Source organism: Barbus barbus (assembly GCF_936440315.1).
Source record: "Barbus barbus genome assembly, chromosome: 25".
Classification (NCBI taxonomy): domain Eukaryota; kingdom Metazoa; phylum Chordata; class Actinopteri; order Cypriniformes; family Cyprinidae; genus Barbus; species Barbus barbus.
The window spans coordinates 28,086,269-28,101,277 of NC_136753.1; the positions used below are offsets into that span (position 1 = coordinate 28,086,269).

Below are 15,009 nucleotides of genomic sequence, written 5' to 3' on the forward strand. Positions count from 1 at the left end.
TGAATATAAATGAAAAATTTAATTGTAAAAATTATCAAAGGACATAACAAAGTTACTAAAGCTTAAGCTAAAATGAAAATGAACACTGAAAATATTAAAAATAAAATTTAATTCAATATATAAATAAATATAAATATAAATTGCATATAAATAAATGCTATAGTGGTGTATAAATGATAATAAAATAACAGCTGCTTGACAGTTTGTGATCAACAATATCTCATTATTTATCAAATTATTTATTTTAATTGCATTTGCAATTTATTTCTTTCATGTTTCTTCCCAAAGAGACCTTCTCTCCTTTTTGCTTTCCTGAGGGTTTTGTTAAAAAAAAAAAAAGGTAAATGACTGAAATGTTTGTTAATGCAATCTTTCATGTTACAAGTAGTGATTTGCATTTTACACCTTTTTCCGACCAATCTGGAAATTTACACAAGGTTAAAAAAGCTAAAAAAAATACAGAGACAATCCAAATACAAAATGAATGTTAATTCCATAAAAGTACGCACTACTGAAATCACCCTGGCATTTTGGCACTAAGTTTTCTACACTTATTTTGCTTTAATTCTAGATCATAGTCTTTTATAACTCAATTTTGACTGTTTTGTATTATAGGCCTAATGCAGTGTAGCTCAGGCTTGAGGTTAAGTGTTTGCAGTGTGACTGATAAAAAGTCTGTACAGGATATTAAGTGTATATTTGAGAAACTAATGCGTAATTGTTTCAAATGTTGGTTCTACTGCTGGATTAGAAATTTTGTAACTTCTCTAGGGAACATCCAGTGACTGCAACCATCCTGATTGCACAGGATGAACGGTGTTGCGTGTCACCTGCGAGGCAAATGCAATTTGGAAATGCATTGCTAATTGTCCTCCCCGCAGCGTTAGATTGCGCTGAGGTCTGAGGCCTGCAATGTAGAAAAGTAATTAGGACGCTCACATATTCCAACGCTCTCCCGGCCGTTGTTTTGCTCATTCTGTGTCTTTGGGCTGCCAAGTCAAGCTTATTCTTTCAGTGTGCGTGTAACCAGAGCGTTTGAATATCCCCAAAGGAAGATCTCAATCGGAGTCGGCCGTATTTACCCAAGCTGCATTTTTTCGTCAACATCAGCAGAAAGTGAAATAAAAGAATGAAATATGTGGGCACACCAGTGACTCCCGGGACCCAATCCACATGAACAATACCATGCAAAAAGAGGCAGCCTGAAAAACGCTTAAGATCCCTTAACCATTTTCAGACATTTAGACGGCCACATTGGACCGCGTGCTCCCGACCACAAGCATTTTTGCAGGCCAGTCCTAATTATCTAATCCTTTTAAATGGAGCTTTATATAATGTCTAAAATTCATTTGTCGTTTTGGAAGCGTTTGAGAAGAGGAAATGGTAATAAGAGTCACAGTTGCTGCTGTCTTCATCAGCCAGTGCCGAAAACTATGGTTGCGCACGACTAAAGGGAGCGGTTTTGAAAGAGGATTTATTAGCTTGATCTTTATGTCCACAATAAAGTAACGTTCTCTGCCTCTCTTTCTTTGTTTTTTTTTCTCGCAGTACTTGTGTAGCGTGGGGGCTCGTGCCAGGGCCCGGTAGGAGCCGGCACCATTGCGTCCAACAAGTGGAGTGCCAACGGCAGCCCGGAGCAGGGGCTGGAGGATGGGGGTGATGAGCTGGACAAGGCCCTAGATGGAGACGCCGAGGGCGTGTGGAGCCCCGACATCGAGCAGAGCTTTCAGGAGGCACTGGCTATATATCCGCCCTGCGGCCGGCGCAAGATCATCCTGTCGGACGAGGGAAAGATGTACGGTAAGTGAGCATGTAATGCATTCGTCTGCACAAAATTGTTTTCCACTTTTACATCAACATTCGTCAAGTCCGGGGCTGAATGCTAACAATTTTTTAAACTGGTCCGATCGGGCCAGTGGTTCAAATTTTCACAGGCCCTGCCACCAAAAATAAAATAGTTGCTGTTATCATTATTTTTGATCTATGTTCTCTTGCATTCTTATAAATAAGCTTATATGACACCAATATTTTAGATACCACTTGCCAAAAATAAATAAATATAAAGTTCAAACATTAAAGACAAACAAACAGCTAGTAAATAAGAACAAATTAACAAATTAAAAGTAATAGCACAATTAAAAATATAGCACAAAGATAGAAATAAAATGATGCTTTAGGTTTTTATGTTAGATGTTCAGGTACAGAAATTGAAAAATCACATAAAATAACATTTTCATATTCTTCACTCTGTGTTGCACCTCGATTTTTCAGTCATTTGAAATTAGAGGCAACCACTGCATTTTAATCATGAATCGATCAAAAAAAAAAAGTGCAGTGTTTCCTTTCGTATTGTTATTGATGATAGCGTGTTATTCCACATCTGGCCCAACATTGTCTTTCAAACAACAGGCAAATTGAATCTGAATTTTAAAAAGTGTGAGAGCATGACACAATTTGCATTGTTAAAAGCGCTATACAAATAATAGTGACTTGACTTGACATACTGAGTGTACTGATTGGTGGTTGCAGCCCTGTTTATATCGCCTCAAAATTGTAAAATGAATCACTGCCAGTATGAATTGTTTTTGTTGTACTGGGTAGTCATGTAGCTTTTAGCTAACAAATTGATATATTTAATACGAGGGAAGCAATTATTGGCTTTAAAACTTCTGCCGCCCAAACTGAATTTTGCAGGAACTTCTTATTGTATTCATCAATGGAAGAGAGTCTTAAAAACACTCAACTGCCGAGATCGTATCGCTTCAGTGCAGTTTTTGTTATGGAGGTTGTTTTTGATGGTTGCAAGACAAGTGTTTCTAGATAGAATGGCTTATGGGAGGGGTGGCGAAAGGAGGGATGGAAACTAGAGAAAAGATAAGAGGGCGGGAGATAATGGGCCGATAGAGCCGGGTTGTTATATCCGACACACTTTCATCCACGTACACGATCCACTCGAGGATCTCTTTGTGCATGCCATCGAATAAATCCATGCATGTGTACGTATTCATGAAGCATCATAAAATGTCTCATACACGTACGCCATCTGCTCTCTTACGTAATCTCGTATTTAGTCATGCTCAAATAGCCATTCACTAGCAGCCGTCATTGGCTTCGTATTATGATGTAGGTGTTCGGTTTTGTTCGATAAACAGAGGTTCTCGTTCACTAATACACCCACGTACCTTACAAACACACATACGTGCATGTTTTAGCCAGCAGTTGTGTTTTTTCAGAGCACATAAAACAGGCCTATACTTGTCCCGGAGCAACTCTGTGGACTACAGGCCCGACAGAAGACAGGTTTCTCAAGAACATATCGCTCTTTCCGTCACTTCTCTGACCCTGCTTGCTTGCTGCCCCCTCCACTTTTTTTCATTTACCCTCAAACTGGTTGTATTTATCATCTCCGATCATTACCAGCTCTTTTTTTCCCCAGCCCTGTGAGAGAGTTGTCATTTATTTTCCTTCTGCCTCCCTCTCACCCAGTTGAAAAAGTGGCAAAACCAGCTCTGTTTGTCTTGCTCAATCAAGGTTTGTTCCCCCACAAGATCTCACTCACCCTCCTGCCTCCATTTTCTTGTACTCCTCTTTTTTTCTTACTAGTTCTTCCTCCTAAACAAGGTAGGTCTGGCCCCAAGGCACAGCGCTTTAATGACTCCAGGTGTAAGACTCCAGTAGTATTTCCAGTGTTAAAGCGTTAAACTCTCATTAGACTGAACAACATGAGGATAAGAATTTGTGAATGCAAACTTTTTTAGCGGCACATTGTGAAGCATTCTCAATGTTGCACTTACAAGGCCATTTGAGTTAATGTACTATTTCTGCTGTCAGTTTTTTGTCTTTGAAACAACAGTTCAAAGATAATCTTGCTTAGCATGTTGGTTAAACTATAGATAGATACCTGAATGACTCAGACCTTTGAAGGTAACTTTATTCGTGACCCGTGCTGGCAAAATGACAAAAATAAGTTATTTTCATATTCTAAATAAAAAAACCTTCAAAATGATATATTCTCATTCATGCATGTTCCTTTCAAAAAGGAATCCAAAATGCAAGATGCAAGTGCTTTGCTTCTGATGGACAAATGCAGCTTTTTGGAAAAATGGTAGCCCTCTCAGAAAATGTATAAATAAAGAAAATTGTACATGTTTATTTACTATTTGGAGCATTAGGATCGCTAGACGAGGCCTCAATGAACTAATTTTTGTGAAAACTGTCTTTTTGTTTTCACTTGTTTTGCCTGTAGCTCATAAATAGCCTGTGCACCTTCTGACTCACTTTGCCAGCATGGGCCATGTTTATTGATTTGTGGACCATAAAACAGCTGTATCAGAAACCAGCAAATCTTTAGCAAAAATTGGAAAAATAAGCAAATCCGGTTTAACTCTTGGCTTGTGTGATATGTCTCTCTTTCAGTTGTGTATTCATAATTTGCAGATGGACACTCCAGTTTTGCTGGATTGGGAGGGTCCAGGTGTTTGGTGTTGGTCCCCTCCTCCTCAAACTGTCTGCTTGCCTTTCTTCTCCTCAGAGAAACAGACAAGCCAAAACCCAAGTGCTGGGTTGAATTAGCAAGCCAAGCCTCGAGATACAAACCAGACTGGGAGAAAGCAAGGCAAACTGGCAGAAAGCGTCCTGAACACAGCCCAGTGTTGGTGAAGAAACATTGAGGTTCTTTTAGGGTTGCAGTTGTCTTTTGCTTGAAGAACCCAATGTTAAACAAAACCGTTGAGTTCATATGCGTTCTTCTTTCTTGTGCAGTGCTCTTTAAAAAAGAACGCCTTTTATTTCAACACGTTTAATTTAGGCTATTCTAATTTCAAAGACGTATACTCTATACGTTCCTTACTTTTATATAGACTACTCAGGAAATTAATTTGCAGAAACCAATCTGTAAATACTGATTTAAGTGCTGTTTGCACCTGCATGAGGTTTGAGTCACTGCTGAGGGACGGTTTATAAATCAGCCAAAGTCCCCTGGCTGCTGAATTTGTAGGTGTCATAGGCAGCTCCCAGTGCAAAAGTATCTAGCAGTAGCAAACAAAAGAATGCAACCATGTAACATACATACATTGATTTGGCCACATTCAAAGGTAGTCCCACATTTTGACATGTTTCCATCATCCTGTTTTTATGCTCATTTTGACTTGGTGGTGGTTTTTGACTTGTGCGAAATAACGAGTTAATGCAAATAATGGTAGAACAAATTCATCCATGTGCATCAAAAAAGTCATGTGACTTTGCACAATGGGAAGGGATAACTTGACTAACCGATCTCGTTGCATAGCCTCTCAAATGTTGTTTTGGTCGTTCTGCAATGCCTGAGCCAAAGTCAAAGTGTTTCTGTATAATTGCCTCCCAGAACCGTCTTACACGACTGCGTTCCCAAACAGCAGGCATCCACCTCCGAAAGCAATGACCGCATTTATTGTTTCGTTTGCTCACTCTGAGGCACAAGTAATTCATTATATGTGAAAATTCTTTTATTCAATGGCTTCTCCTACTTTTCTTAGTGATATTTAGTGCTAGATTATCAGGAAGTGACGATTTTGTTCTCCTTGACTCGTTGGATGGAAACATCCAACTTAAATTCGCAACTTTGGGATGGAAACATAATTATACACTTGTCCAGTTGAGATGGGCAGAGGTGCCATTTCTGCTTCTGGAAGGCCACTATCCAGCAGAGTTTAGCTCCAGTTCTAATTAAATGCACCTGAACCAACTAATGACTAGTCTTAAAAAATACTGGAAACTTCTTGGCTAGTCTGTTGGTACGTGTTAAAGCTCTGCAAGATATTGGCTTTAAAGGACCAGGATTGGACACCAGTGCTTTTGGGTCTCCCATTTGTCATTTTATTATTTTTAAGGGTTTTGCTTTTGGCTAAGCGTGGACTCTTGCTAAATCAGTGCCAGTGTGGATTGGTAATCTCAAGCGTGGCATTTGAGACGGGGTCTGGGTTGAGGGAAATGTCAAGTTTAAGTATAGCTATGTATTATTCGCCATAGAAGTATAAATAGGAAAACCACTCTATCTAATTTGAAATGACTGATTGCATTTAATATTTGTGGGAACTATGTATTTTTATACACTTTAATAGTTTTTTTTTTTTTTTGCAACATGCATAACTCATTCCATTAGAATTGAGTGTTAGTTGCAGCTCTTGTAGACTTTATGCAAGGACTTTCTTTTATGTAGCATGCGTCAACAAAGCAGCTGGCATTTATAGAGAAATTCAATCCGTTTCATCCTGCCTTAGAAGGTGCGGAGCTGCCTATGTTGACTTAGGACGACAAGGCAACACACTAGATCTTGCAAGCAAGCCTCCAGAGTCTCTTCTGAAGTCTGGGATTACATCATCCAGGCTTTATCCTCCTCTTGCCGTAAATCCAAACATATTTACTGACTCACTATGTAGTCAGAAGGACGCTTCAAATGCGCTATGTGGTGTTTCAGATGCCGCGACTGGCTGATAAGCAAATGCTGGACTATTGACATTGTTGATAGAACATTGTTGGCATTTTCTGAAAGCTTATGCCTGATATCTGTTGTATATCTTTGTTGAGGGATTCCCTTGAAACCACGTGGCCTTATGGTGTTATCCTTGGTTCTGTTGTCGTTCATGGTATGCTTGACTCATATGCCACAGGTTTAGTGGTTTATTTCAAGTGAGAGCGGGTTTGTAAGTTGATTTGACATGTTGAGAAATTCAGTGCACCTAGCCACAGTTACTGCGCCAATAAAGTGAAATTCCACAAATTGAATTTATTAATAAATCAAGTTGTAAACAAATCCCAGCATGTCGTTGACATTCATTGCTCTCGCCATCTCCAGGAAAGCGAATGCCGACCTCATGGAGAGCCTGCTCTCTCCTGTGACTATAAACACCTTATCCATTTACATGTAGTCATCTGCCACTGAAGAAGCCCACTCACGAGGAGAATGACGACAGCGCTCATAATACCGCCACTGACGTGAGGCCTCGGGAACGCCGTCTGCTCCGGCCCTGTTAACACCGCCTGGATCAGGCCTAAAAAGCCAGCAGTGTAATGTGAAGTGCAGAGCCACCTCTTTTTATTACACCAACATTGATGGGTGGAAATAAATGTGTTGCACCGAGACAACTTTTATTAGTTGTTATGCTTTGAATTAAATTTTTTTTAATTTTTTTTATGCTTCCAGAAGGAAATGCTTCCGAGATCATTAAGCTTAGTTTTGCAGTTGTGTTTGAGACATTACATCTTCCAATAGAGACTTGTTTCTCGTAAAAGTGAGTGTCTCTTGTAATGGTGACTATATTTCAGAATTTAATTTTTTGGATCATATTATGAAAGCCTGTTTATGTCTCAAGAAATTAATGAAGATGTAAGGACACATTTGTGAGAGTTGCATTAAGGAGAAATACAGCTGATAAGTGAATATAGCCATTGGAGAACATGCACATCTTGTGCACCAAATGTCAAGCCAAAACTGAAATGTACACAATTTTAGTACAACTTCTGATGCTACCAGGGCTTCCTTCATCTCCGCTTCTCAGCGTCTTGGCTATGCCCGGTTGATATACAGCCCAGTTGAATGGCAGAAATGCCGTCTGTCTGGTTTTGTAGTTGTTACAGCTTCAAGATATTTTCCACCTGTGCTTCAACTGGAACAGAGGTTTACAAAAATGCCCTCCACCCTGAGGATGGAGCCAAGTACCGTCCACCCTTCTGACCCACCTTGAGTTTCGTTTCTGCTCAACAGCACGTTCTGGTAAACCGTCTCCACTGAGCATGAAAGGCATTTGAAGGACAAGATAAGTGTGTGTGGACTGTGATTTGGTTAGTGGATCACAGCCCATTCTTTACAGTGATTGATCCAGCAACCTTCCAGTGACCCGCTAGGAGGTTTAACCATGCCAAAAAGTTTTCAGGTGTTATTCCTGAACCGAAACACTCCTGCTTGAGCTTCCTTTCCAGGCACGCTCTAAGGTTGAGAAGAAACCTGATGAGGGAATCAGAGCTGGGAGGTGGGAATATGGGACACAGGGGGTCCGTGTTATTCTTTGCTCCTGCTGGGACGGTTCGTGGCAGGTGTGGGTGTCTGTTTCGTAGGATGGGATGATCTTCAGATGCCAGTTGCTGGCAGAAACAGCAAAGCTCTTTGTTTCTCTCTTTGACTCCCTCGCTCTTTTCGGGCCGTTCGCTCATTCTCTGAACGCATGCTCCAGGCTGTTGCCCTCATCAAATCAAGTTGTGTGGGGCAGATGTCACAGGCGCAGTGGAATGCGAGGAATGCGGAGGCTCAGAGCGAGCGAGAGCGAGAGGGTGTGTCTGGGGAAGGGTGTGCAGAAACAAAACTCAAATCGGTGCAGTGGTCTCTCTGCTGTTGAAGCCCATTTCCTCCTCAAGAGTAAAAAAATAATAATTGTAACCCTTCACTTTAATGCTCTTAAGTGCAACTTTATTTCTCTGAAAATTTTAGATATACAATTTGCGACTTGATTTTTCATAATGTGCCTTTATATCTTGCTAATTATATTTTAAACTTTATATCACAATTTTCTACTCCCATGCAGAAATGGGCATTCATGGGCAACTCAATATTGCAAACAATGGCTGCTAATCAATGGGCAGCTAATGTTGCTAGCTAAAATTTGTTGATATAAAAAGCTAAGTTTTCTTCCTCAAGGGGGCGCCGAATGCCCTATGCATTACAGTTTTTGTCTTTAGTAAGAATATTTGAATAGTAGAAAGTGTTGAATTTTTTTTTTTTATAAAAAAAAAATATTATTATAGTATTTTTTTATTTGTTAAAAACATATATATATTTTTTAAAATATTAATATATAATACAATGACGCATGTATCCTTCAGGAATTTCACTTTTTTTCTAGTAGGTGTAGGAAAATTGTCAGTAATTAAATAAATAGTTAATAGCAGGGTTTTATTTTTTTGAGCCAGAGGTTCACTCAGGAGTTTCACAGTAAATTAAAACTACTTAATGAATTATGTTACAAAAAATGGCACATATAAAGCATGGGACATTCACGCAATTTTTTTCTTAATTAGTGTTTTTTTTTTTTTTTTTTCAAATCTAAACATCCTTTTAAAAAAATACATTTACTTTAGAAGAAATTAAATCTAAGAAATCTATGACTGATTGAAATCGCATTGAATTGAAAATGATGCATATCATGTTCACTTGATCTATATTTGGTGATGCATATTACATATCGCATTGCACAATGCCCATTATTTATCCTTATTAAAGGCTTTTACGGATACCCCTTTTATTACCAGATGACTGATTGCAGCTATTTTAAAAATGGTCATATGTGAAGCATGTTTTCCCCCCTCATTTAAAGCAAATCTAGTATATAAAGCCAAAAGCTTTACTTTATTAGTTTTCTGTTTGTGGCTTGAGTCTCTTGAAGTCTGCCAGTGTTGTTGTTTTGTCGTCACCTTTTGGTCACTGTGTGTGAAACTTACAGAAAATGTTCTTTTCCTCTCAGGTCGTAATGAGCTTATTGCCAGATACATCAAGCTGAGAACAGGCAAAACCCGCACAAGAAAACAGGTATGTACTCTATATATATATATACTATCGATTGCACTAAATATTTGTTTACATAACAACAACAAATAAGATTTAATGACAGTTTTCAGTTCAGAGATATTCCTTAAAGCAAATAGTGTGTTGTGACTGTTCATGTATGTTTTTGTTAAACAATCTGGAACTTCTTCAGGTATCTAGTCACATACAGGTGTTAGCGCGGAAGAAAGTTCGAGAGTATCAAGCAGGTATAAAGGTAGGTTGGAAATGCACATCTTTTCCCTCCTTGGTTACGGCCTCTCTCTCTTTCTCTTCCTCTTCCTCCTCTTTTTCTTTCCTCCTCTTCGGCTTTTCTGTTCTGCAGGTTTCTAGCCATTTGCAGGTTCTTGCCCGGAGAAAATCTCGCGAGATACAGTCAAAGCTGAAGGTATGCGCTTTCCTGCGGGTGGGGTGGGGCGGGGCTTAACAGCAATTGCCTTTGCACAAACCAATGAGATATCGCTATAAGTTCCAGTTATCTATTGGCTGAATAAAATCTTGAGTAATGAGTGCTTGCGTCAATATTTGGCACGAAACATAGTTGGAAGTGCTACGGAAAACTGTGTCATGTAGAGTAGTGCTTTGCGTTTGGCACTGCTGGTTGTCGTAGAGGCTGAAGGTGCATGAATGGCTTAGATCTTTGCCCGTTGGCTTTCCTGAAGCTCACTGTTTCTTCAACCTTCCTTTCCTTGCATCCAGACTCCATGTGTTTGTCACAATACTCAGTTTTCACTTGTAAAATCTGTCTGAGAAACTGCTGGATGAATTTGTATATGGGTTTTTCAGATGCAGATTATGTTATGAGTCTGGCCGTGATGTAAATATTTGAAATTAAATGAAATATTATTATTATCGGTGTGTGTGTGTGTACAGAGGGAGAGAATTTGTATTAATGTTGGTTTATGGTAAAAATCCTTTGTTTAAAGAACTTTATATTTGTAAAATGTGTAAATTTAAATTGTGTATTAAGTGATTGCACAAAGTTAGAATAAAATCCTGGAATATTTTTTTTTTGTTTCTATTTATTTTTTGCCTTACATTGAGGATAAGTGGGTGAGATTGCAAAATTACACAAATATAATTTACGTAAGCAGTGAATTCTAAATATTAATATATAGCATTTGCAATGTATTTTTGATGATTTTAGATTGTAGTGTTTGGCGCCCCCTGCCAGTATATTCATGGACTACAACATAAGTAAATTATTTGCAGAAATGCATTTTTTTATTAGAGCTTACTAGATATTTTTTCAGCTAGCTTATAAAAACAAATGGACGTACAGTATGTGCCACATTTTTTGCAATTTCTGCCTGAAATGTTCTGAAACTTTTTCACACATGCAGGCCATTTTAAGATCAAGAAAATAGTTATACAAGAGATCCAGTATAGAATAGAATTGAAAAAGATTTAGAATAGAATTGACTTTCATGTAGTTAGCATGCATCCCAAACTTTGTTGTCAGAGATAATAGGTGTAGTAAAATTGCTCTCAAAATATTGTACTAATGGTCTTTCTTTCTTTTGATTCAGGCCATGAACTTGGTAAGTGTGGATTTGAATTGTGCAAATTATTGTTGATTTTTTATTTTTGCTTCGCTTTGCTTGGCTGTCCTGCACAGGTTCAGTTTACATCCAACACTGCCATTCCTCTTCTCTGGCCCTGCGGTGTGCATAGATTGCTCATAATTCTTGTCAATAATATGCCTAGCCATTTTGCTCTCTGAAGTTTCCATGTCATTCTTCTGTTTTATGATGTACTGCAGATCATACAGGCTTTATAAATTCAAGAAACATAATTGTGAAACAACACCACTTATTGTGGTTGTGCTTCCGAGCGAGCTGCAAGTCTTTTTATTATCCGCGTTCATTTATTGTGATGCAAAGTGACATGCTACACGCTCAGCCTCTGGAAAACTGGAATGTCATGCCAAACGTATAGTTAAATAGCTTTCATTTTGCTGGGCATGTTTTTTATGGGGTATAATTTAATATCCATGAAAGAGGAGCCTGACCAGATTTGGTGAATGACTGGTGAGCTTGAAGACAAAACTTGTTTGACATCCCGGGCCAGTATGTTGCTTTTGCTTTGCTGGCTGCACAGTAATTGATATCTGTCAGATACCTGTATTGCTTTTGCCTTTTTCCTCTTCTTATTGGACCTGAAATCCAAAGACTCTGATTTTGAAAGGCTTAAAGACAGTCTGCATGTTCAGTAACTAATTATCGAAACCGCTACATAATTATAGTGTTCGCAAGGCGGCGGAATAGTTCGCCTAAAAACGAATGATTTTTTTGAATATGTCCTCACCATCAGGCTAGTTTGTTTCTTCATCAGAACAGATTTGAAAAATATTTGCATTGCATCACTTGCTCAGCAATGGATCCTCTGCAGTGAATGGGTGCCGTCAGAATGAGAGTCCAAACAGCTGATAAAAACATCACAATACATTATCACAAGTAATCCACAACACTCCAGAAGTTGAAAAGCTGCATGTTTGTAAGAAACAAATCCACCATTAAGGCATTTTAACTTAAAACTGTTCTTTCTGGCCAAAAATCTATAATAACGCTTCCTCCATTGAAAAAGTCCATCCCCCTCTCACATCAAAATACACTATATCAACACATTTTTTTAGAGCTGTTTTTGGTTGTAAATAGTTCTTGATCTCTGCATATTTCTCTCAGGATTCAGATGAGATTACTTTTTGACTGGCGAAAGCAATATTGTGGATAGAGAACTCATATTTCAGCCAAGAGCAATGGTTTAAAGTTAAAACATCTTAATGACAAATGTGTTTCTTACAAACACGCAACTTTTTAGCTTCACAATTGATGGACTGGAGTGATGTGGATTACTTGTGGATTATTGTGATGTTTTTTTCAGCTCTCATTCAGTTTGGGCTCTCATTCTGACGGCACCCATTCACTGCAGAGGATCCTTTGCTGAGCAAGTGATGTAATGCTATATTTTTCCAAATCTTCATTTCTTTATTTTTGGGTGAACTTGCTTTAACAGTAGTTTCGGCCATGGGCTTGCCGATTTAAATTTTTATAGACAACATATTATAGGCTTATTTTGTAATAAATTTTGAGAATTTGAAAAAAAAATTGAAAAATTTTGAGAATTTTTTTTTTTTTTTTTTTTTTTTTTTTAAGAAAGTTCAGCATTCTAAAATCTAATAGCAATGACATCATATTTGCATACTGATTTGTGATTAGTCTTCTTTCTGACTCTGTTTGTATATTGTATCCTGATTTTTTATTTATTATTTTTTTATTCTTGCATCCATTTATTTGTGCTGCAGAGATGGTTTTGACGCTCTGTGTGCTGATTTTCATGCACATCTGAAAAGAAAACACATGTGAAGCCTAAAACATCAATTTACCAGAAACTTTAACACGTTTCCATCGCTGTCTTGCAAACACTGTAAATGTGAATCTAATTCTCTTTGTGATTCATTTGGTGCTCTCTGATCTCCTATTGTTTCCCTTTGTTCTGATGCTTTTGGTATTGCTTTATCATAAATCAGCAGGCTGCTTTGCATTAATTAAAATGAACAATGATTGTGTCTGTATTTTCTTCTGGATTATTCTGCTGACCTGTGTCTCCGTCTCCACAGGATCAAGCGTCCAAAGACAAGGCCCTCCAGAACATGGCGGCACTTTCCTCCGCTCAGATCGTGTCTCCAAGTCTAATCAAAACGCCTCTTCCGCCTCTTCCACAGTCCCCTTACCCTCCAACTGCACGGGTACGATTTAGATAGTAGATAACCTTGTACACAAATTATGGAGCGAATTGATTTATTTTCATTGCTATCTTTCCAGTTCTGGCCAACCCCTATCCCAGGTCAACCCGGACCCTCTGAGGAGTGAGTAACTCATGAATTCATACGTGTTTATCTGTGTGTTTGTGTATTTGGCACGTTTAATGGATCACGTTTTTATGTATCAGGCTGGTTCTTAAGCACAATCCAGGAAGAAGTCCTGGGCTTGGCCGCACCAGCTACGCGTAAGTTCCCTCCACAGAGCTTGAACTGATCTTTCTAGCTTGATTCACTGCTAGGAATGGGAGTTATTTGACAGATTCAAACTAGTATCTCTTGAGTTTAAGAGAGTGTTAGTTTAAATATTTATGTACTATTATAGATTTCATTGATATTTTGAATGAACATTTATTTTTATACTTTCAGTTTTTATTTAATTTTTTTTAAATTGTATTTCTTTTTAGCTTTTATTGTAATTTCAGTTTTACTTTTTAAAATAAACTTATTTTAGATACTTGCCAAAGCAACATTTCAAGTTCAAGTCTTTCATCTTATTTTATTTTAGCTTTATTTCAATTAAAAAAGAAAAAAGTATTTTTAATAGTTTTAGTTAACAATAACAACGCTCATTTGTTTGTAAATCAGTTTTTTGTGGACAGCTGGTGAAAATGGTGCATCTGTTTAGGGTTAGGATTAATATGCACATGGAAAATATATAAATATTTATATATAATTATATAATAACACATGATAATGTACTAATAAATAATATTGCAATAATTTCAGGAAACTTCCTGTGCCTGAAAAAGTCATGTAAATTAATAAATTCATGAAGTTATGAAAAAGTCATCCTTTTCTATAATATAATCTGTTCTAGATGCATAACTCTAAATGATTTAATTGGTTAGGAGTTTCTCTGTGCGATGCTTAGTAATCTCAAACAACTGAGAAAGTCATGGAAATTCATTGGTGGTTAAAAGTAGGTAACTCTTATTATTTTGTAGCGGCCACTCTTTTTCTTCATATTCGTTCCAGATTTCAAGCTCGCAGTTTGGCTAAAACTTGGTTAGATTTACTGTAGATTCAGTAGGGGTTCAGGAAATGCCATTAGAGACAGATTTTAGTATGCTGCTCTGTCTGGGTTCTGGTTTGTATTCCCAACATTATTCACTGGCAGCCTGATTCCTCTCTACATCGTTGGCTCTGTGGTCTCAGCATCTGCTGAGATCTCTTGAGCGTGTGTGTTATCAGACGTGAGCACATGACTTCTGTCATATTACACTCCCACTCTGAAGTAGGTGAACTTACGCTTAGCTGATATGGCCAAAACAAAGTTGCGGGATAAGTGAAGTGTCAAAGTGTGAAATATTCCACCTTTAATTCAAAAACAAAAACAAAGAGTTCCCACGGTCGTAGACAACTGGAAGATATCAGGAAATTTGTGTTTTGTAAGACTAGAAATCCCTACGGACGTAACAAAAGGAACAGTTTACCCAAAAATGCAAATCCGTCATCATTCACTCACCCTCATGTTGTTCCAAACCTGAATGAGTTCCTTTCTTCTGCAACAAAGAAGGGATTTTGAAGAATCTTGGTAATCAAACAGTTGACGGTAGCCATTGACTTCCATGGGAAAAAATTCTGTTGGAAGTCAATGGCTACCGTTAACTGTTTG

The 15,009-nt window shown here is 38.0% G+C and overlaps 1 protein-coding gene across 4 annotated transcripts in view; it reads left to right on the forward strand.

Annotated features, from left to right (window-relative positions):
- tead3b (TEA domain family member 3 b) overlaps positions 1-15,009 on the forward strand; it is a 33,361-nt gene that overhangs the window by 11,272 nt on the left and 7,080 nt on the right. For 3 of the 4 annotated variants that reach the window (XM_079378013.1, XM_079378015.1, XM_079378014.1), the window contains 6 exons: positions 1,549-1,800; positions 9,492-9,556; positions 9,726-9,792; positions 13,191-13,319; positions 13,396-13,439; positions 13,523-13,579. In XM_079378013.1, the coding sequence (XP_079234139.1) occupies positions 13,224-13,319; positions 13,396-13,439; positions 13,523-13,579 (197 nt within the window). In that variant the 5' untranslated portion in view covers positions 1,549-1,800; positions 9,492-9,556; positions 9,726-9,792; positions 13,191-13,223. Of the gene's footprint in view, positions 1-1,548; positions 1,801-9,491; positions 9,557-9,725; positions 9,793-11,100; positions 11,113-13,190; positions 13,320-13,395; positions 13,440-13,522; positions 13,580-15,009 lie in introns of those variants that run through there. The other variant, XM_079378012.1, reaches the window with a different exon arrangement.